This window comes from Pteropus alecto, unplaced genomic scaffold, assembly GCF_000325575.1.
Source record: "Pteropus alecto unplaced genomic scaffold, ASM32557v1 scaffold44, whole genome shotgun sequence".
NCBI lineage: Eukaryota > Metazoa > Chordata > Mammalia > Chiroptera > Pteropodidae > Pteropus > Pteropus alecto.
In genome coordinates, this window is record NW_006436812.1 from 1,215,557 (window position 1) to 1,237,767 (window position 22,211).

Genomic DNA, 22,211 nt, shown 5'->3' on the forward strand with positions numbered 1-22,211 from the left:
CTTTGACCTTGCTAGTCTTTCTGCCTGGAAAGCTCTGTCTTCTCACCTTAAATGTCATCTCCTTGAAGAAGGGGTCCCAGGCTGCTCATTTGCAGGCAGCACCTCTGCTCTTTCTTACTCTCCCCTAGCACCTGTCTTTTCCTTGAGACTATGGGTCACAATTTGTGTTTATATAGCTTGATCGCCACGTTCTCCCTCTGCCTCTCACATTAAGTTACCAAATGGGAAAGGACTCTGTGTGTAGTTCGATTACAGCAGGTAGTATGTGCCCTAGCCATAGGAGAGGTTTAATAAATGTCTGTAAGTGAATACGTGAATGAATGAACGACTCTTCCAAAACAGTTGGTATAGTTGGCACATGTTGAGGCTTAATAAGTAATATCTGATTGGACCTTTTTTTCAGGCCGAATATAGCCTCCTCGAGCCCTACCACCATTGATGATCACAAAATAACCAACGAGCAAATAAACAACAGAGCATCACTACCACCTGGTGGTCAATACAACAGAAATACTTGCAAAATCAATGAACCCACTTAATAAACTGACCCCTAAGTTATAGCAGCAAGATACAAAAAGGCAATAGCAGCACTTTTCACATGAGTCAAAGGTGAAAACAACCCAAGTGCCCATAAACGAATGGATGGAATGTGGTCTACCCATACAACGGAACGGTATCCAGTCATAAAGAGGAGCGAGTGAGTGCTGATCCATGTTACAACACGGATGATCCTTGAAAACGTTTTAGTATTGGAAAGAAGCCGAACAGGAAAAGTCATATGTTATATGATTTCATCTTTACGAAACACCCAGAGGAGGCAAATCCATACAGACAGGAAGCAGATTGGTGGTTGACATGGGCTGGGGGGTTCGGTGGGTGGGGGTTCTGCTTAATGGACATACAGTTTCCCTTTGGGTGATGAAAATGTTCCTGAACTAGACAGTGGTGATGGTTGTGTTACACTGTGAATGTACTAAATGCCACTGAATTGTATACATTAAAATGGTAAAAATGGTAACTCTTATGTTTTGCACAATACAATAAGGTGGGGGGGGAAGCAGTAGAAAATTTTAGAATGTATATTATTTTTAAAATCTCCAAACCTAACCTCCAGGTCAGGTACCAGGTAGTGAAGTTAGTCAATGGTTGCTTTTAGCTACCAAAAATATAGCTTGCTTCAAGCCAAACTAATTTCTTCACAGATACTGGTTTTCCAGAGGCCTGGGGGCAGGAGAAAGAGGCACAATTGCCTCTCACTTACAAAATGTTCTGGACTAGAGTCCTGGTGTGCCCAGGTTTCTACAGAATTCTGCAGGGCAAGATTTTCCAGTTGTCTTGTGGTATGCATGGTTATCTTAGGTGGTACACCAATGAACATTAATTTTAATAATTATTTTTGCTTGAGGTTATCTTTGATTAATAGCCGATGACATTAGTTTTCATTGGTCGTGGCATTAAAATGTTTCTTTTTTGTTTGTTTTTAACTCATTGAGGTCATTCGCCAGCAATCGAACGTATTCCTCTTGGAACATGGAGTCGTGTAACCAATATCAAAATACAGAACAATTTCGCCCTCAGAATTCTCTCTGCCCTTCTGCAGTCCAGGCCTCGCCCTCCCCCTTGCTCTGACCACCCACCTCCACCCCCACCCCCGGGGCTCAGCAATAAAACAGAAGAGAAAGGGACCCACACAACAGCATGGATGAATCTCAAATGCACGAGGCTCAGTTAAGGAGGGCTGGGGCAGAAATGCAGGGTGGCTGCAAGTGGGCACAAGGTTTGTCTTGGGGGGTGACGGAAATAAAAATCGAATTATGGCGATGCTTGCATAACTCTTTAAATACACTAAAACATCAGTGAATTAATTGTACGTGTAAAATTGGTGAATTTTACAGTGTGTAAATGACATCTCCCTAAAGCTGTTTTATTTTTTATTTTTTAAAAAAAGGTTACTATAGTGTATGATCCCACTGAGGTGACATCATTCCCGAAAAGGCATGACTGTAGGAACAGACAGTAGACGAACGTTTCCCTTTACAAATCAACGAAGTTAGGGGAAAAATGTGTCGATTTCAATGCCCGCAGGCGAGGTTGCCTGTGGATCAGGAACCCTTGGCGGAGCTGGAAGGACGACTGGCTGAGGCGCCGCTTTGTGGGCAGGACGCTTGGATAGGACGCCGGGGCCCCTGCCCTTCCCCCCGGCCCCCCCAGAGGCTGGAGTCCACTTACTGTGGCGGTGCCCGAGACGGTCTGCGCGCTGGTGTCCGTCGCGCTCTGCTCCGAGTGGGACTGGGCCGGAGGGTACAGGTTTAACGTGTGCTCGGGGACCGTGGTCTGGCCCGTGTACTCTGGCGCGGGGTGCGGGTGAGGGGTCGTGTATTCCGCGGGGATGCCGTTCTGAGGGGGAGCGAACTGGGCCGAAGCGTAAGGCTGAGCCATTGTGTCAGGGGCAGCTGCTGCTTCCTGATTACCCTGTTGGAGGTGGAGAGAGGGAGAGAAAAGCGTGAGTGGGCACCAAGCAGACCCTTTCCCCAGGCCCCGAGGACACTCTGTAAGGGGCCAGCACTGCGCCAAGAGCCCGCGATGGAGGCGTCCGGGTTAATCCTCACCAGACTCTACAAGGAGGTACTACCCCTCATTTACAGTGACCCCGTCGTACAGACGCAGAAAGCAAAGCTCAGAGAGAGGGGTAGCCGCTTTCTCCATGTCATTGACGGGACAGCCAAAGACTGCGAGGGGCCGTGTTCCACTGGACTGGACTTTGCTGGCTGAGCATCCTCATTTCATTCCCGTATGGAGACACGTGAGCATGTAATTGACTCCAGTGATAGCAGAGCCCCGATTTGATACTTAAAACGCCAAGAGAGATTAAATGGAACGTGTGTGTTCTTGAGAGACAATTCATCTAAGCAACTGAATTTAATCAAAGTTTTATGTGACTTGGCTCACAGAATGGGATGGGGAGGTCCTTTTAATGGTCACAGTGTGTGTGTGTGTGTGCGCGCGCGCGTGTGTGCGCGTGCGTGTGTGCGCATGTGTAATGTGCCCAAGGCCGATATGAAGCAGCCAATGAAAACTCAGGGACTAATTTGGACAAAGATGGCACTCTGTGATATTCCCATTTTAAGTAACTTTGCAAAGTACTGGACTTAACTCAGCCTCATTAGTCAATGCCTTCCCCCACCTCCTGCCTTATTTTTTATAAGCACAGGGTATTACATAACAATTCACCCTTCAGATCTAGGCAAAACATGCAGCGTGATAATTACAGTCAAGGCAAAAGAATAAAAAAAAAACAAAAAAAAACCTGAATTCAAATGCTTCCATTTCAGGAAACATCTATCTCTCTCCACCCCCACCTCCACCCCCACCCTCATAACTCTACTACCCTACCCTATACACACGCACACATGCACGCACGCACACGCACACGCACGCACGCACACACACACACCAGAAACTGTAACCCAGAGGTCCGAATTTTCCGCGGTGTCAAGAGATGCAGTCAGAAAGAGAGAGGGAGAAAAAAAAAAGCTTAGCAATTAAGCACACCAAACAGCTGCCTCTCCTGTTGTCTGTAGTCAATTAGATGTGACTTCGGCATTCGTTCACTGATAGCAGAGCGAGAATGTCAGAACTGTTCAAACCTCCTTCGTCCTCGCCGCCACCGCTCCAGAGCCTCTTCGGCTAAAGTGACTGGAGCACAGCAAAACCCTCGTGACACGGAGCGGGGGAAAAGCAGCGTATCCTTGGAGCCGCGCGCAGAGCGGGCGCACTTGTTTAGAGGGGCCCTTAATTAGAATGTTAAAGATGACACGTTGAAGAGAACTCGGCTTCCGATAGTTTAAAACATTTCACACGTGAAAACATTCCCATCAGGCCTATTCCTCCCTCAGAGTAATTTCTCCAAATGTCTGTGCTGTTGGAAGCCATTTCTTTCTTTCCAGCATGTTTTCGTAGCATTGGGGGCTGTGCAGGGTCTTCTGTCTGTGCTGTGGTTGAATCCCTAGACACGAAAAGTTAACCCTGTCCGTCCCTAGGAACCCACAGAGGACATCTGTCACTGCTGCTCACTGTTCACTTTTCCTCAAGGATAGTGCCTGGTTTCCTTTCAGGGGACACGTCTGCTTTCAACCTAGGTATCTATTGCAAATGTGGGTGAGCCCCGCTTCCCGTTACCTCTAGGTATAGTCACGTGACCTGGCCCAGCTAATCAGAGGGTTCTGCTCTCAGTCCCGGGGATGTGGGTTCACGTCCATCTATCTAACGCAGTTAGTGGTTAAGCCCTAGGAACTTCACTGAGGCTTAATTCTGAGCCTCTGCTGGCGTTTGGGGAGGAAGTTCTCTTTCAACTGTGATTGGCAGCTGTAAAAATAATGGAAGCCTGGGGCTGCCAAAAACTGTCTCTTGCCAGTCCGGAGCAATAAAGAGCCCAGAAATTGAGAAACAGATCAACTGAGTCCCGTTGACATCATTTGAAGTCTTGGATCCAGCTTTACCTGTAGCTAATAATGCCATGGTTTGTTTTAGTTACATGAGTCAGTAGATGTCTTATTTTGTTTAAGCTAGTTCTTTTGTTACTCACAACCCAAAAGCTCCACTGTTTATGAGCCAATGAGCATCCTTCTCTTCTGCAGGGCTGTGCGAGAAACATATTCTTATTTATAGCAACTCCATTCGGATGCCTTTTCTTTCTGGCTGAGAAGAAGCCCCAGAAAATTTGGGACCTCAAGAACCTTCCAGAGAGAAATTCATTGTGACAGATTCCACTTCTGCCCAAAGGTCTGTTTCAGCCTCCCCTACCTTCCACCTGGCTCATCTCCGAGTTGACAGACTTGTGAGAACTCCAGGTGTGGTCTCGTAGGAGTGGGTGAGCTGACCACAGATGCAGTGGTAGAGAGAGATGGTCACGAAGCTCAAAGGTTTCTCTGCGCCTCCTCCGGCAGAAAACACTTTTGTGGGGACGCGTATGCCCGTGTGGCCTTGCCTCACTACAGAGCAATCTCAGGAAGAGAGACCCAGCCCCACGAGCTCCTGAAACACTGCAAGGCCCCCCTGCTAGGATCGGAGCTCTCCCTGTCTTGGAGAGAGAGGCCTGCCCTCAGGAAGCCTGTGGTCGCTCTATCCTCCAAGCTCCATCAAGTCTTCCCATCCACTGGCCCCTCTGCGTGAGAAGCCCTCCCCTGACCCCTGCCTGGCTAGTCTCTAGTGTCCTTCATGACCCTCAAGAGCTCTCTGCCCCGCCAAGGCTTCACGGAAACTTAAACCATGTCAGTCACCTGCCTTCTATACCTCGCTGCAGCTGGTGGCCGCATCTCATGTAACTCCAAGTACTGCCATTGCCTGCTTGTCTGTGAGCATCCTGAGAGCAGGTGACTGTGTAACATTCTCTGTTTTGTCTCCAGTCTTCAGCAGCATGCTAGCTGCAAAGCAGGCATTTACAAGGGTTTGCTAAGTGAATGCGTGATTGACTAATAAATTATGGGCTCTGTCAAGCTTAATTTGGCAGCAAGAGATAGTTGGCGGGGAGGATAGTAGGTGAGGAATTGGCAAATGACCCACGGGAGAAATCTGGCCCACTATTTGTTTTTGTAAATAAAGTTTTATTGGGACACAGTCACACGCACACATTTTTCTACAATGGTAGAGTCAAGTAGCTGGGACAGATACCCTATGGCCCAGAATGCCTAAACTATTTAATTATCTGGCCCTTTGCCGAAAAATTTTTCTACTTTCTGTGGCAGAGTATCGTTCAATATAGAGATGCCAACTAAGAAGCCATGCTTGCATAAATAGGGCAGGAAATAAAGCTGGCCGTAAAGCAGGGAGAGAGAGGGGCGTATTTGAACTAAACCAAGGAGAATGGCTCCACCCGACCTGGAGGTCGGCATTGCCAAGGATGGTGCAAAAAGCGTGAGTTGGGAGCTTTGTCAGAATTTGCTTTGCAGCACAGACCCTCTGGATTGTAAAGGCAAGTGCACACATACGGGCTTCAAGCTCGGCAGCAGTGGGCCTAGGAGAGGAAGACCCAGGATGGCTTCCGTGCTCCATCGGAAAGGCATCCCCCTCTTCGCTAGTGGGTTCAGAAGACAAACTGAGTGATGTCTTCCTTTAGGCCTAGTAGGTACCGGGCACTGTCTTGGGTACTTTGCATCTGTTCTTAAATGGAGGTGACTGTTCCCCAGGGGACATTAAGCCATGACTGGAGACATTTTTGGTTGTCATGACTGGGCGTCTAGTGGGCGGAGTCCAAAGATGTTGCAACAACAGCCTACCGGGCACAGGGGAGCCCACCCACCCCCCCGCCAAAGATTATCCAGCCCCAGATGCAATCGCGTGGAGGGTGGGATGCCTGCCTCGCACAGTCCCACTGAGATTGCACCTCTAGTCCCACTTTATTTTATTGTTACTGCCGCCCAGAGCTGGTAAATAACTTTGCAAGGCTGCACCCACAGGTAGCTCTGCGGGAAGCCAGGAGCTGATCCAAAGTCCAAGTTATCCTGTGCCCAGGTGTCTCTCACCTGGCAAGACTATCACCTGGCGGGGAGGTTCGTTCCCAGTTTTAAATAAACAACCCTCTCTCTGTCACTTACACACCATGGCCGCCCCAAGACCTATTTCCCCCCGGTGGTGTGTTACACCCTGCGGGGAAGCCAGGTGCTGGGGTATCTGATTCAAACATGCCGACGTTCCATTAGCCCAATTAGGGCGTTAACCCTTGGCGAGGGTTAGAGCCCCAGCCCGGTTAACTTGTGCCATCTCGAGCCCAAGGCCTCGTTCCAAAAGGTTCTGAGGCCACTCTAGGAAAGGCAAGGATCAGCTGGGAGCCCTACTGGAGCCAGGATAAAGCATCAACTCCTACCAAACCTTGTGGCATTTTGGCCAAGCCAGGGCACCAAGCTTGATGAACCGTGTCCGTGTTTGCCAAGAAGCCTGCGGTAGTGTTCAGGTCCACGGGGTGCTGGGCTGCACTCCTGTTCCTGGAGTTCTCAAACAGATGTTGGTGGGACCCCCCACAGTTTCTTATTAACATTGACATCCATTCCAGAGAGACCCTAATTAATATTCCCAACATTTGCACTTTGGGCTAATTACAGCTAATATTTAATTAAGATCGTTGTGCTTCCTATGGAATTATTTTTCACCTTCGAATGGCTTCGAGATGTCTTAGTTTCCTCCCTAATGATCTTCCCGGAGTCTTAGCTTGGCCGAAATGCATTTTTCTGGAAAAATACATTCACGTTAAGGGCACCTCTACCACTCCAGGCCAAGGTACATCTCGGGCACGTGAAGCCGAAGCCAACTTCAGGCAGGTGACAGTGACAGGCAAAAATTATTCGGAGCGTTCTGGCTAGACATTCCCTCATTTGCAGAAGCTGCCTTCTTTCCTCTCCTCCAATGCTAAACCCCCACCTTTCCCTAAATAAGTGGAACAATCACAGAGATCTTGGTATTTACAGAGTGAGGGTGTCTGTGGGTGTCTGAGCTGATGGGATGGTGCCTCTGATTTGCACGTATCCCCCACATCACTGAGCAAGTGCTTCGAGAGATTTTGCAAACCGAACATCTAATTTTCAGAGCTTAGACTTCCTTGGGTTGCTGCTAAATATACAAAAGTCGGGGGAAAAGCCAAGACCCAATGTTTTCAAACCCACCAGAGCTGGTAGAAACTTGAAATAAGAACATCATTTAGGTTAAAAGAAGAAGAAACTTCTTTGTCCTCATACACTAAACCTGCATCAGAGCAACTCGGCACCAGCCAGACGAGGCGGAGCCCCTCTCACTGCCCGAGAAACCCCAATGGGTAGTGTGCACCCCAACAGCTAGTGTGCACCCCAATGGGTAGTTTGCACTCGTTACTGAGAGAAAGAGGATATTAAAATGCAACCAAGTCTGATTCGGCAAAGCAAAAAAAAAAAAAAAAACGCCATTTCAATTTAAATATTTTACTGAAGCATGAAATAGCCAGGATATTATTGCTATTTTAAGACAAACACCGTAATCTGTCTATTAGCATAGTGTGTCGACCCTGTTGCATGCAGACGTTCAGAGAGCCATTCCTCAAACACACGGAGAAAGTCTTTGGTCACCGAAACACCCTGCAACCTTCATTTTCTCTCCAAGGTGGGCTCAGGAGACAGAGTCAGAAAATGGGAGGGTTTCCCCCGCCCCTACCTCGGAAATCTCTCCTCTCCCATTCATCGCCCTGAGTGGTTTAATCAAGTAGTTTTTTTGGGAAACTCAAACGAGAACAAAGGGTGGCAACCCATCAGACTCTGCAAAATATTTTGGCTCCACATCTAATGCAAACCACATTTCAGCTGAGAAATAGTCTTTACGTGGCAGAACATGAAACGGGTTTATTCTTTTCGGTGTAACTTCCTTTCACTGAAGGAGTGAAAGTGGCTGTTTTCATAGCCGCCAAGATGGACTTTAAAATAATCGAGAATTTTTCTGCGTGTGTGTGAGTGTGTGTGTGTGTGTGTGTGCGCGCGCGCGCACGCCCATGTGTCCTCAGCTTTAATAGTCAAACTTTCTGAGCATCTTCTCCCCTTTTGGTTCTGGATTACACACACACACCACAGGTCTCCCTTACATTTCTTGTGCAAAACAAGAAAAAATACAAAACCAAAAACCTCTGCTGGCCTAAACGCAGCCCTTATAATGAAGACATGCACAGAAATGATCCGACCCTGATAAAGCGGCTGATGACATCTATCCTCACAGCCAGAGGAAGCAGCCACTCCAGCCATGGGACCCCGCACCAGCTCGGACTCGCTGGAGGACACGATCCGTTCGTTCTTGGTTGCCTGCCGTCTCCGGTCTTGCTGACAGTTTGTTTTACTTTAGTTTAGTGTCTGGTCTGTTCTACTTCTCTGGCGAGAAATCACGTCTATTCAGAGAAAGCTTCCAGTGCTGGACTGAGAACTAAGCTGCGTCGTGCCCCCTGGGGCATTGAAACAAAGAAGGAAAATGCAAAATTACACCATAAACCTGCTGGTTCTAAGACCAGCTCAGTTCCACACATCAAGCAGAAAGCCGACACACACATACTCACACACACACACACACACTCTCGGCTGAAATCCTCGCCTTTCCTGGCGTGATGCATCGCAGACAGCAACAGAGACCCAACGCAAGGAAAGCCTGCAGCTTAATTCAAATCACAATTCCGAGTGAAAAATAAAATGGGGAAAAAAAAATACCTGCTCCACCATCCTGCTTCCTTTCTCCTCCATAAACTTAGCAGATGTTCTAGACCCACACCACAAAGCATCTGCTCAAAGCAAGCCTCAGTGACGAGCCAGGGTGTGTGTGCACTGTGCAGCGTGTGGATGGCTGGGGTGTTGCAGGAGGGGGAGCCGAGGCCGCCTGGCTGACCTCCCCCTCAACATCTGACTGCTCCCCAAACCAACCCCAGATGGGACTCTTTCCGCCAGCCAGGCCTGGCCCATCAATCACAGCTTGCTCCGCCTCTGGTTCCTGCTCTGTTTCAGAGAGCACACTGAGCAGATGATTATATAGAGGAGGAAGAAAAAAAAAAAAATACACACACACACCACACAGCACTCGACTACATTAATAGCTGTTTAAAAAACATTAGAAATGCTAGCCTATGCATCGCCTGGAGCTCGAATTTTTCATTACTAAACTAAATATATGGTATGCAAAGTTATGAAATCCACTGGGAGCTTGCTACTCTCCTATTTTGTTTTACATTTTTAAGAGAGGGGACGTTGGGGAGAGCAGGGGAAGAGGCAGAGGAGGGATGAAGAAAGAGCTCAAAGAGATAAAGGGATGGCGAGAGGGAGATTTAAGAAAAAAAATACTGTGAGAACATTGGAGATGCATTTATAACAGAGCCGCGTGATGGACGGCAAAGTGATCTTAATATACTGTAACTGACGACCATTTGGACGGGATGGTATGGAGGCCCCGCTTCTTTGGCAGACTAGCTGTGTGATCTTAAGCAAATTGTCGCAATACACCGGGCTCCAGCTTGTGCTTCTGTTTAATGGGAACGATGATGAGTGCGTTCATGGGGGTAGATGCGAGGATCGAAAGAAAAATCAGATCACAGCAAAACAAACACACACCGGCGGCTGGCTCATAGTATGCATTATATAAACAGATTCATTCATCGCAGTCAATAAAATCGCGAGCAAAATCCAAGACTATTTTGGTCTCTATAAACTGCATAGTCAGAGAGGCAGCTGACTTTCAAAAAAGGAGCCCATCGATGACCCCAAAACCCCAAGGTGATAAATGCCAGGAAGGAAACACACAGGAGTCTTGCTTTCTCCTTTTCTTGAACTTCTGTCTCTTCCTAGCTCATTCTTTTTCCTTCTCTCCCAACAAGCAAAAATACAACCTTGCACAAAAAAATCCCCAGCGATTTCAATGCCAAATGCTGCCTCTTTATTTAAAGCTACACATACTTTGTTCTTCCTTTATTATTAAAAGTACAACAACCAGAGTGAAATGTCAAAACAATTTTGGTTTTTATTGGGTCGTGTCTTTCTTGTTCATCGAGGGAGAGGTTTCAAGAGTCCCATCCACCCTTCCCGTGGACAGCTGCTTATCGCCGAGACGCCGAGCGCCGAACGGAGAGATCTTGCTGCCCTGGAGGGGATGGATGGGGTTTCTGAAGTGATTAAACTTGTAATTAAATTGTGTAACAGAAGAAGAGGTGAGGGCGAAGGAGGCTGCCTGGAAAAATTCAACTCTCCTGCTGGTCTTGTCGGTGGTACCAGTTTAGGTAGTTCCTGGGAGATATTTTCTCTTTTTCTTTTTTAATTCTAGCTCTCCAGGGTTGGAAAGAAAATCTGGATAAACAGTATTTGTGCCATCCTTATATTTCCGTTTCCGATCACGCTCGGGGTACCTCTCATGCAGGATTAAATCAGCACCCTTTCCGGTCCCCTGCAAGGGGTGTGTCAGCTCCCTCTCAGAGCCGCATAACCCTGGACCCCAGAGCCCTTTCCTCCCACAACTCCAGCCCAATGTGTGGACTCAGCAGCCACTCTTGCGAGCTATACGTGCCTTTCCTGTCCTTACTGAGAACTGAAAAGCCAAATTTCTGTCCTTCGACCAAAGCCCTAGAAAGCCAGAGGGGCCAGACCAAGGCAAATTTCCTGAGGAAGGATGTTTTGGGGAGTGTCAGAGAAAATACTAAAACAAACAACCAACCAAAACAAAAAACAAAACCCATGAAAGGGAGGAGAGCTTGTCAGGTAGGAACAATCAGAGATGCAATAGGACATTGGTCCAGGTGACTTGGAGCATTCTCTTAAAACAATCAGGCTCTAGGACTTCAGCCCAGACCCACTGGCTTAAATTCTCCGAGGGTGGGTTCCAGGCATGGGTACTGTGTAAAGGTGTGGGGCGGGGTGGTGGTGGTGGGGATTTGTCTGTGTTTTTCAAATATAGGTTTGATTTAAAGCCCATGGTGGGGGAGGGGGAGTGATCACAGCAGCATTCTTTAAATGAGATAAACTGCACCACACTGGGAAAAAATGGCATAGAATAGTAAGAGAATTGTTTTATGAAACTATTATGTGGGTGAATTGGGTTGCAACATAAAATCACTTATGGATTGTAGTAAAATAAATTAAAAGAACACTATGCTAGGTAATTCTCTGTGTTTGTTATCGTCCAATCTTCTATGAATGCGGTGACTGTGGAATCAAAGTCAAATATTGGGGAGTCAGGGGCAAAATGGTAGAGCGACTGGCAAGTCACTCGACCTCATGAACCCCAGTTTCCTCATTTATGAATATAAATAATGATATGTAATCTTCTTCCCAATAAGGCTCCTGTGATGCTTTAGGGAGAAAATCTACGGGAAGGTATTTTATAATCTAGAAAGTCCTGTGAAGATATATGTACCACTGTGGTGATGAAATTAGTCTCTCGTCTAGTCCAGCAGGTGCTCCCTCTGGATAACACGTGGGGAGGGTGTTGGATCCCGTGGCACTGTGCTAGGCACGTCTCACAACCTCCTTAAGAGGTAGATATTATGGTCCCTTTTAACAAAAGAAAACTAAGGCTCCAAACAAGTGAAAAATTTTCTCAATGGGAGTTCATAAATTAGTTAAGTGGCATAATCAGAATTAGAACCTAATATACTCTTTCTGAAGGATTCCTGCCATTGAATCCATGCTAAGGTGAACATGGAGATGATGATGATGATGATGATGAGATAATGAAGATGAAAATGATGATGATGGTGATGAAGATAAAGATGGAGATGTTAGTGGTGATGAAGATGATGGTGGTGGTGACAATAATGGTGGTGATGATAAAGTGATAATGAATACGGAGGTGATGATGATGATGATGAAGATAAGGAAACTTATCTTAAGCACTGGAGGTGATGATGATGGTGATGATGATGATGGTGGTGGAGGTGATGACGATGATGATGAAGATAAGGAAACTTATCTTAAGCACGAACTGTGTACCGGTCATTGTTCTAAGTACTGAGAATGCAAAATTCAACAACGCAGTTTTGCCTATGTTACTTCGTTGAATAAGAATCCAATATGGTACATACTACCATTCCCTTTTCAAGGGAGCTAGTTACTTCCTCATACTCACACAACTCATAAGTGCTAGTTACCCAAACCCGTCTGACTCCTAACCTCTATATTCTTAAATACTTGGAGATGGATTCAAATCTGATCTCAAGTAGGTAAATATTCAGACCTCATTTTCCTACCGAAAACACTGAAATCACTCTGAAGCCATAATTCACAGAAACAAACTACAAAGATAATAAGAATCCATGTCACAGATTCAAGTGAAAGCAATTTGTTTCATTTCACTTTCCTGGCCTCTGCAGAGAAGCAGAGAGAGAGGCCAGAAGCCATCTTGCTGTGGCTGACAAACACCAGCCCCAGAAATACAAACCAGCCGAGTGGGTGGCGGGCTTGCAATGACGAGGTGTCATGTTTGCAAAATGTTCCATCCTGATTTTCCATTTGGAGTCACAGAAGGCAATGTAGAGGTTGTTTTTCTCAACTCCTTAAAAGTTAGTGACAATCAAATATTTATGACACTTTGTGCAAGTCAGGAGCCTTGATATGGTTGCTTACGAGGTGATATTTCCAAAGGGAAATAAATGTGCTTGTCTCTTAAAAAATTAGCAGCCTCTGGAGCAAGTGCAATTCCCAGCCAACAGTATCAGGCACTTAAGAAGATGGGTTTCCTTATCTTGCTCACCACTGTCCCAGGAGCTCTGGGGGCCCTGACTTGTCCTTTAAAATATTTGTCAAAGTTCAACACTAATACATTTTTATTTTGACATATGGATATATACATATATATATATATATTTACATTACATATATTTTGATGTCTATCTCCAACTAGACTATCAACTCCATGAGAACAGGAACCTCATCTCTTTTTCTCATATGGTTGCCTCAAGCGTTTCGACGAGTGGCAGGCACACACACACACACACACACACACACACACACACAATCAAAACGTTCTATTGAATGAAAAAGGAATCCTTAAGCTAGTCCCTTTATCTCTATGTGTACCAAAACATGCTCCTACTCACCTAGCACCTCGAGGCACCGAGAAAGAAGGTCAAACCATCAAATGGCACTGTAGGAAGATTTTCCCCTATGGAAACACCCCAATGTTGTATGGAAGGACTTCTTGTTGGGAAGTCATGCAGCATAGGGCTCCACTTGTCTGTAGGTGAAATAGCTACCAATGCCATCTTAGGGCCTATTATTAACAAAAAGCAACAGCCAGAAACAGCTAGCTGTTCGTCATCGAGGTCATTCTAAGCGTCAGCCAGTACTGGTCACTTTATATATTATATACATAAAGTCTAACTTCATCTCTACAGGAACTATATTTTTAATAAACTTATTTTTATCACACCCATTTCACAGATAAGGAAGCAAAAGTTCTTGAAGCTAGTAAGTGGCAGATGTAGACCTTGAGCCCAAGTCTTTCTCCAAAGCTGAGATCCTTTCAAGTATGCTATGATTGACCTCTATGCTGGCCAAGATGTGGAGTGATATCTGTAAGGGTTACAGTGAAACAATTCAATCACAAAATATTTTCGGACGAATCCATAAAGTACCACAGCCAAAGTTGGAGATTATCAAAAATAGCACAGGATCTTGTTCCTGCGATTCTGAGATCCAGAACCCAAGCGTTCATGATGATGATGCTGATGATGATGATGATGATAATATTATTGATAATAACAATAGTATAATTAAATGGGCTCTCAACATGTGCTTTCCACTGCCCTAAATGTTCTATAAATGTAATTTTCTCGATGTACCCAACAACCCATAATGAAGACAGTCATAATTTTCATTTTTATAGATGGGCGGCTTGGAAAGGATAAACAAATAAGTTGAAGTCACCCTAATAGTATATGATGAAACTCATATTCATACCAATCCGATTCTGACCCCAAAGCAGGAAGTTGAAAAAAGTTTACAGGAAGTTCCTGCATACCCTTCATCCAGCTTCCCTCAGTGGAAACGTCTTGCCTAACTAGAGTACACCGTCAAAACTGGGAAATTGACATTGTAAGACCACATTTCTCCATTGCTGTGAACATGATGAGGAGTCTGGACAGTAACAGTTTAGCCGTTGTGATTATCATAGCATCATGGTCATTGTCTTCTCTCTATCCCCCAGTGACAGCTGGAGCTGCCCACGACTGTCACAAATATAGTGGTGTGGAAAGAAGGGTAGATGAGCGAGTAGACACTTGAACCGAGCAAGCAAATATATAGCAAAAACTGTTGTCAGAAGGGAAAGAACAGATACGTCTGCTTTAAATTACGTTTCAGTAAGGAGTCTTCACCTCCTGGGTATGGAGGAAACCTACGACCCTGAGCAGGCTTTCACTTTCACAATCTATCTCTTTTCACAGCCAGCTACTTTCTAAAGAAGGGAAAAATGTTCTCACCAGCACCAGCACCAGTACCAGCACCACCAGGGTAACATCTGTGTCAAATTTATATTCAAGATGAATTGCAATGACTTACACCATTGCTAATACAAGTACATTTAGCCAGATCCACAAAAGGAAAAGAATGGATTTCCCCCTTCCCCCTTAAAAAGCTTGCTTACAGATACCCTGCAGATATGATTTTGGATAATATCACCGTGTTACTGTTCCATCTTAGTTATCCAGAGGGTTCTCTGCCTGCTTCTAAAATAGGAAAAGGATAGATTTAACATGAAGCAATTTTTTTTTTGGAAGAGAGGAGGTCACTACACATACAAATAGCACCAAGGCACCTAGAGAGGTACTGGCCCCACAGTGGATGTTGCTAAGGACAGCATCCCGCTAAACATCACCAAGGGTCTGCCACTATATTTAAACAATTGGGAGCCTTAAGTCATACTGCTAGAAAGAGAATCCTATTCTCTCCCCGTGGAATGATCTTATAGATAATGAAATGTTCCAGCAAAGGGAGAAGCAAACATTCAAGATACGAATCAGTGTAAGGAGTAGATACCATTGTCTTGTATATGGAAGGAATCAGAATAGTTTCCTCTCATGCCACATTATGAAAGCTGAGCTTTCTACCCATCAGGGAAGTTTACATTTTAGTGTCACGAATTGACATTTCTTCTCTTTCTTCTTCAGTCCTTTCTCAAAGCTGGATGCCTAAACAGAGCTGAAACAACCCCATGGGCTTGAGGAGACATGATACATTTAAGATACAGAAACTACGTATAGTTTAAAATGAATTTATAGAACCAAACATTCAAGTTGTAGTTTCAATTATCCAATTTCCTCACGTAACCACGATAGGCCTCTTGTAAGATAGTAAACTCCTCAAGGGCAGATACCTAGGGTATTCACCTTTCATATTTCCCTCCTTTTCTTCCGTCTTTTGTAGTCAGATTTTTGACATGATAAATATCTGTTGGCTTGCATTCACCTCACTTGTAGAAAGATGTCTAATCTGGTTACTGCAATAGGCAAAGATGATAAACTATGACCTTGTCTTTCATTGTGTGTTGCATAAGTTTTAGCTTCTCATAGTTTGCCAACTGGAAAAAAAAAAAGGTTGTCAGAGAATGAATTATACTTGAATGTGGAGGAGATGAAATTAGGAGAGACTGCCAGGAAGCAAGGGCAATGAACTATTCGGATAGGCAAGAACTGGAGAGTCGTGCGATCGTTTCAGCAGCTAAGTATCGAGCATCTTCTGGGTGGCAGGTACTGTGCCAGATTTAGGGGCTACGGTGGTGCCAAGGATAGATGTAGCCCAGGTACTATTGTAGCTACAGGCTGGCAGGAGCCAAAGGATAGACCAGGACTTTACGGTGCCGTGGATATATGCCATGAAAAGAGAACTGTAAGGAGCTAAAGGGCTCACGCATCCCGTATGGTTTACCAAGGAGGACTTTAGAGAAGTGATGTCTAAAGTGAGAGTTAAAGGGTGAGCAGGAAAAATCAGGTGGTGTGAAACAGGTTGACAAAACAATATTTGGGAAGGCCAGGTGTAATGCTGTAGTAAGAGGAAATATCTCGTACCCAGGTGGCAGAATCAATGAAAAAGGAGTAAATGAAAGTGATGATGCTGTTTTCTGAGCCACAGGACCTATATGAACTAGAGTCGAGCTAGAGACCTGGATCGTAAGCCTCCTGAGGGCAGAGACCCAGGTCTGTCTTATTTAGCACCATATTCCAGCATTAGAATGGCGAGCACAGAGTAGATGCTCAAAAATGTTTTGCTTAAATCAAAGAGTAAATGCAATGACGACACAGGCCAGGATGAAGCCAGACGAGGGAAGAAAGAGAAAATGTAAGAGAGAGAGGGATCATTTAACCTATATCCTTGGCATTACCTTCCCTCCTGAAGCAACTCAAATGCTTGAAACAGAAGAAATAAACAGAGGGAACGAGTGGTCAGTTTAGGTAAATAAATAGGTCAGATGCTCACCACCCTCTTCATCACCATCACAATATCTTAGCCCAGGATAGGATGTAAAGGTTACCGGGAGCATTTACACATTATCTGTTTGAGTTACATGTACCATATTGGAAGGTAGGTAGGATGGGTACCATTCATCCCCATTTAAGAGAAAGCTGAAGCCCAGGTAACTCGGTGACATACTCAAGTTCAAAGAGCTAATCAATGTTCTAGCTGTGATCTGAACTCTAGATATAATCTCATTGCATCCAACTGCTTCCTACATTTTCCATTTATATGACCCAACAAGTCTAGCTATACCAATAATTGGGCTTGATTGCCTGATGCATTTCTGGGTTTCTTCCATCCCCATTTCATAAACTTTTACATGGAGAATAAGAAAAACAAATGTGAACATTACGACAGTCGAAATTCTCAGCAGAACAAAGGGAAAATAAAACTTTATTGGCCTTATAAATTCAATACAACCCAACTAAGCATAAGCACGCCAGTATTGAAGTTATTATTCTTTAAAAAACATTAAATCGAGAGGGATTGGAACCAAAGAGTTCTATCTTCCTAAGTGAAGAGCCGAGTTCAGTAACTCTCCCTGTCCCATCACAAGGATTTCTGAGCCCGTGGTCCTCAACTAAAGTGCTACTTGAGACTGGAGGACCTCGACTTCTGCACGTATGTTTGATCGGTGCATAAGTATTATTTTTCTGTAGCTTAGAATGTGTGATATTTTCAGGATGTCTGCCTGAGTGAATGCTGAGCTGAGAGGATTACACAGCTTGAGGTAAAACAGGGTCAGACTCACCGACAAAAGGAGAGTTTTTATGAAATTCCAGGTGGATCCAAGCAAGACAGTGGGTTTTCGGAAATATGGAAGACGTTTGCCTGACTCGTCTATAAGAGAGAACTGGCCGAATGCTGCAAAAAAAAATTTTACTCAGACCAATAGTGTGGGGGTCTAGCCAAATAAATTTCGTGCTCACTATGTAGGCAATTTAAGACATTCACATTAATTTATCCAAACAACTCCAAGACAGCTACAGCTAAGAATACTGAGGATGACGGAAGTGAAGCGAGTTTAATTCAAAAGGCCTTCAAGGAAGAGCCTTGCAATGTTTTCAAGTTTGACTCTGTAGCATGTGCTTCTGCAGCGTGTTAAGTGCCCGTCGGCAGCCTTTATCTCCTTCACTAAGCACTTTTCCTTATTTGATCTTTAGCATGCCCATCTTTGTCACACAGAATGGAATATTCTTGGAACCTGAAGCAGACAAAAGGTTGTCCTTAGATTCAAGCATTATTTATTGACTCACGGATCTGACTTACGTTTACTGGATGCCTACTGTTATCGGTTGAATCATGCCCCCCCCCTTAAATTCAAATATTGAAGTCCTAGCCCCTCTGTATCTCAGAATGTGGGCTTACTTGGGAATTGAGTAATTGCAAATGTAATTAGGTAAGTAAAAGTGAGGTTATACTGGAGTAGGTTAGGTCCCTAATCCCATATGCTCATTCTTATAAAAAGGAGACATTTGGACACAGACATGCACCCAAGGAGAACCCCACATGAAGACTTGGGTGATGCTTCTATAGCCAAGGAATGCCAAAGATTGCCAGCAAACATGAGGAGCTAGGAGAGAGGCTTGGAACAGATTCATCCTCACAGTCTTCGGAAAGAACCAATATTGCAGACACATTTATCTTAGACTTTTGTCCTCAAGAGCTCTGAGACAATACACTTCTGCTATGCAAACTATTCAGTTTGTGGTACTTTGTTACAGCAGCCCTGGAAAAATGACACACCTACTATGTGTTAGTCACTGAAGACACAGCATTAAGTGAAGTCATTTCCTACCTCATGGAGCACGGGGTCCAGTGACAGAAATCCAACAAGCCAGTAAACCAGCTAAGAATGATGTAATATTTTGTCCTCTATGTCGCTCTTCAAAGTTGGGGCACAGAGCAATTTTAATGCAATCTCGTTTGATCTCTGTGAAGCAGATCTTGTAATCCCAGTTGGAGAAGTTTAAGAATTTGAGATACCTGCCCAGGCACTGTGGTTCCATCCTGTGCTGTCCTAATGTGGTGGCCATTAGCTATGTGTGGTCACTGAGCAGTTGAAATGAAACTCATCCAAAATGAGGTGCGCTATTTGTATAAAATGCACACTGGAGATGCAGTATAAGAAAAATGATGGAAAATATCTCTTTAATAGTCTTATTTTGATTACACGTTGAAGTGATGATAGCTTGGACTTATTGATATTGGGTTAAATGAAACATTCTTGGTTGTAGATTAAGACATATTGGGCTGAATAAAACCTTGAAATAAAATTTGCCTGTTTCTTTTTTCCTTTGTTTAATGTGGCTACCAGAAATGGTTTTTTTAAACCTACACACGTGGCTCATACTGTGACCCTTCATTATATTTCTGTTGGGCAGTGCTTGTGACACCCAGTGGTTCGAGGGTCCTAGATCTGCATTGGATTCATGTTGAAGGTTGACTGACTGATTGGTGGGCAGAGCTGGGATTGAACTCGGGCCATTGAAATTTGAAGTCCTCGCTCCTTTGCAATATCGAGCTACCATCTCGGCACCAAAAGCAAAAAATCTTTAGAAATTTTTTCATGGAGATAAATACAAAAGAAGGAGATTGATTCCCACACCACCCCTCACCCAGTCTTTGTGATGTTAAAATTCTTCACTTTACCTGACCCTTTCTGTACAATTTCAGCATCAACCCCAAGACAGCCTTCACAGAAGGTCGTGTCTGAACGGAACATAACTTTCACTTTACTGCATCTGACTAAGCTTCCAGGGCTCTGAGAAGCTGTCCAAAGTACCCATTTGAGGACAGGAGAGGTAAAAGGCTTTTAAAAGCTTGTTTTAACTGTGAGTGAAATCAACTGACTAATATTTATACTGGGCAGCTTTCTGCAAAGATGAAATAAACTCTCTACAAATAGCCTACAGAGCTCAGACATTCACTGTGTGTGAGGTCAGGAAAGAGCCCTTGAACACACCACAATATGCAGGATGCTTAAGGCATAGGCAGACGTTCCGAGCTAGATCTTGTTCTGCAAGTTTATTCACTGGATTTGGTCAGGAAGAAACTAGTTCTTTTTCAAATCTCACAGACACAAAGTAGGAATGCTTGCTTTTATCTAGTCATTCATTCACGTATTCACTCACTCAAGATGTATTTCTTAACTATGTTTTAGGCATTGAGAGACACTGGGGATACTTCTGCCTACCAAGCCGGGCCCTTCAGCATCAGCATTTGTTTTTGCATTAATATAAAATACATTCAGACATGTTCAAAGAGAGATTCAATTATCAATAAAGAGAGATACGGAAAAATCAATGATCAAAGCAAGTGTCACAGGTATTATAAGTCTAAGTGCCAAATATTACGGGAGCCAAGGAGGTGGCCTTCCGATTCGACGATGGAAGTGGTATTGAATGCTTTGTGAAGGATACAGTAGCCAAGATGAGTCTTCAAGGAGAAGTTGGAGTGAGTTAGGTAAAAATCCAAAGCAGTGGAAAAGTGCGAACAGCAGTGTCAGGGCCTCCGAGAACACAGAGAACAAGGTTATGTGGCTCTGTGTGTGTGCAGTGGAGATTTGGCAGGAACTGGAGCTAGAAGTAAGGCTGAGGGCATATGGAGAAGAACAGGGAATGACATCTAAAGGAGTTTGCATTTGATCCTTTAAGTCATGGGAGGCCCCTGAAGAGTTTCAGCAATGAGAATGGCATGGTCGGATTTGTGTTATAGAGGGACCCATCTGGCCAGCAAATGGCTAATGCATTAGAGAGAGAGAAAATGCTGGTGATGAAGACAAGAGAGCAAAGACAACGAGTCATCCATGGAGAAATGACAAAGCGGGGGCAGAGAAGGGACCAGCAGCCCACTCTCAAGGCGATTTCTTTGCATCGATAAGGATACCAATGGCTCTAATCTTATCTTTTGCATTCTTTCCTGTGTCCAGCGCAAAAAAAATGATTAAAAATTTTTTGTATTATAATAAGATTCTAAAGAACACCCCCTTCCCCAAGATATCTGGAGCTATTATGTAAAATAAAGAAATTGTTTTTATGTTCTGTAGTCTTTTTTGTGAGAATGCAGAAGTGGTCAAATTACATAGGAAAGCCTCTATAAGGATTACATTGTTGGAATACAATGACATTTGAGCAAACCAAGGCCTACTTTGAACTTTAAATGTGACAAGTTCTTGAATACATTCTTTGGGGTGGTAGAGAAAAAAGAATGATGATGGTGATGGTGATGATGACGATGATGATGATGATGATGATGATAATGATGATGATGGTGATGGTGATGGTGATGGTGATGGTGATGGTGATGATGATGGTGAAGGTGATGGTGATGGTGAAGGTGATGGTGATGGTGATGGTGATGGTGAAGGTCGATGATGATGATAATGATGGTGGTAGTGATGATGATGATGGTGATGATGCTGGTGGTGATGATGATGATGATGATGATGATGGGGACACCCTCAGACTATGGACCAGTATCTATCCGTGGCTTGTTAGGAACAAGGTTACACAGCAGGAAGTGAGTGGTGGGAAAGCGAGCGAAGCTTCATCTGTATTCGCGGCCATACCCAGTGCTAGTATCACTGCCTCAGCTCCACCTCAGATCGTCGGACACTAGCTTCATCATAGGAGCATCAGTCCCTGGCACCAAAAAAGTTGGAGACTGCTTCCTTAAGTGACTTATGCACATTATCTCCTCAAATCCTCACAAGGACTCTGAGTTAGATATTCTGATCCCCACTTAATAGATGAAAAATCTGAGGCTCAAATCAAGCAGTGACTTGCTCACTAATAAGACCTAGAGCCAGAATATGGATCCAGCCTGGTGTCTTCCCACTGCACCATGTTTTATAGGATTTCTCCTGGATGTCCTCCTTATCAGTCTCCCCTCCATTTGGGAGCCCTTATTGATCATGTAGAGAATATAAAAATAAATTTAAATAAGCAATTTCCAGGAGCTTCTGCTGGTTTTCCAAGAAATGATCTAGGCTGAGAGGACAGGAAAAAAAAAGAGAGAGAGAGAGCATCGTCCCTGACATCATGGCGTTTAATGTCTGGGAAGAGGACCCTTTTACTTAGGCCTAAAATGCAAGCCATCTCCAGAGTCGGAGGCCTGCATTCCAAATTCTGGTTCTCCCTCTTACTGGGAGCACGACCTTGAGTAAGTAGCATGACTTCTCTGTGCTTTGGTTTCTCTCAATTATAATGGGGTTACTAATAGCAT

General features: G+C 44.5%; 1 protein-coding gene across 2 annotated transcripts in view; it reads right to left on the reverse strand.

Annotated features, from left to right (window-relative positions):
• RBFOX1 (RNA binding fox-1 homolog 1) overlaps positions 1-22,211 on the reverse strand; it is a 345,800-nt gene that overhangs the window by 180,873 nt on the left and 142,716 nt on the right. For both annotated transcript variants that reach the window (XM_006913843.1, XM_006913842.1), the window contains exon 2: positions 2,230-2,472. In XM_006913843.1, the coding sequence (XP_006913905.1) occupies positions 2,230-2,472 (243 nt within the window). The remainder of the gene's footprint in view (positions 1-2,229; positions 2,473-22,211) is intronic.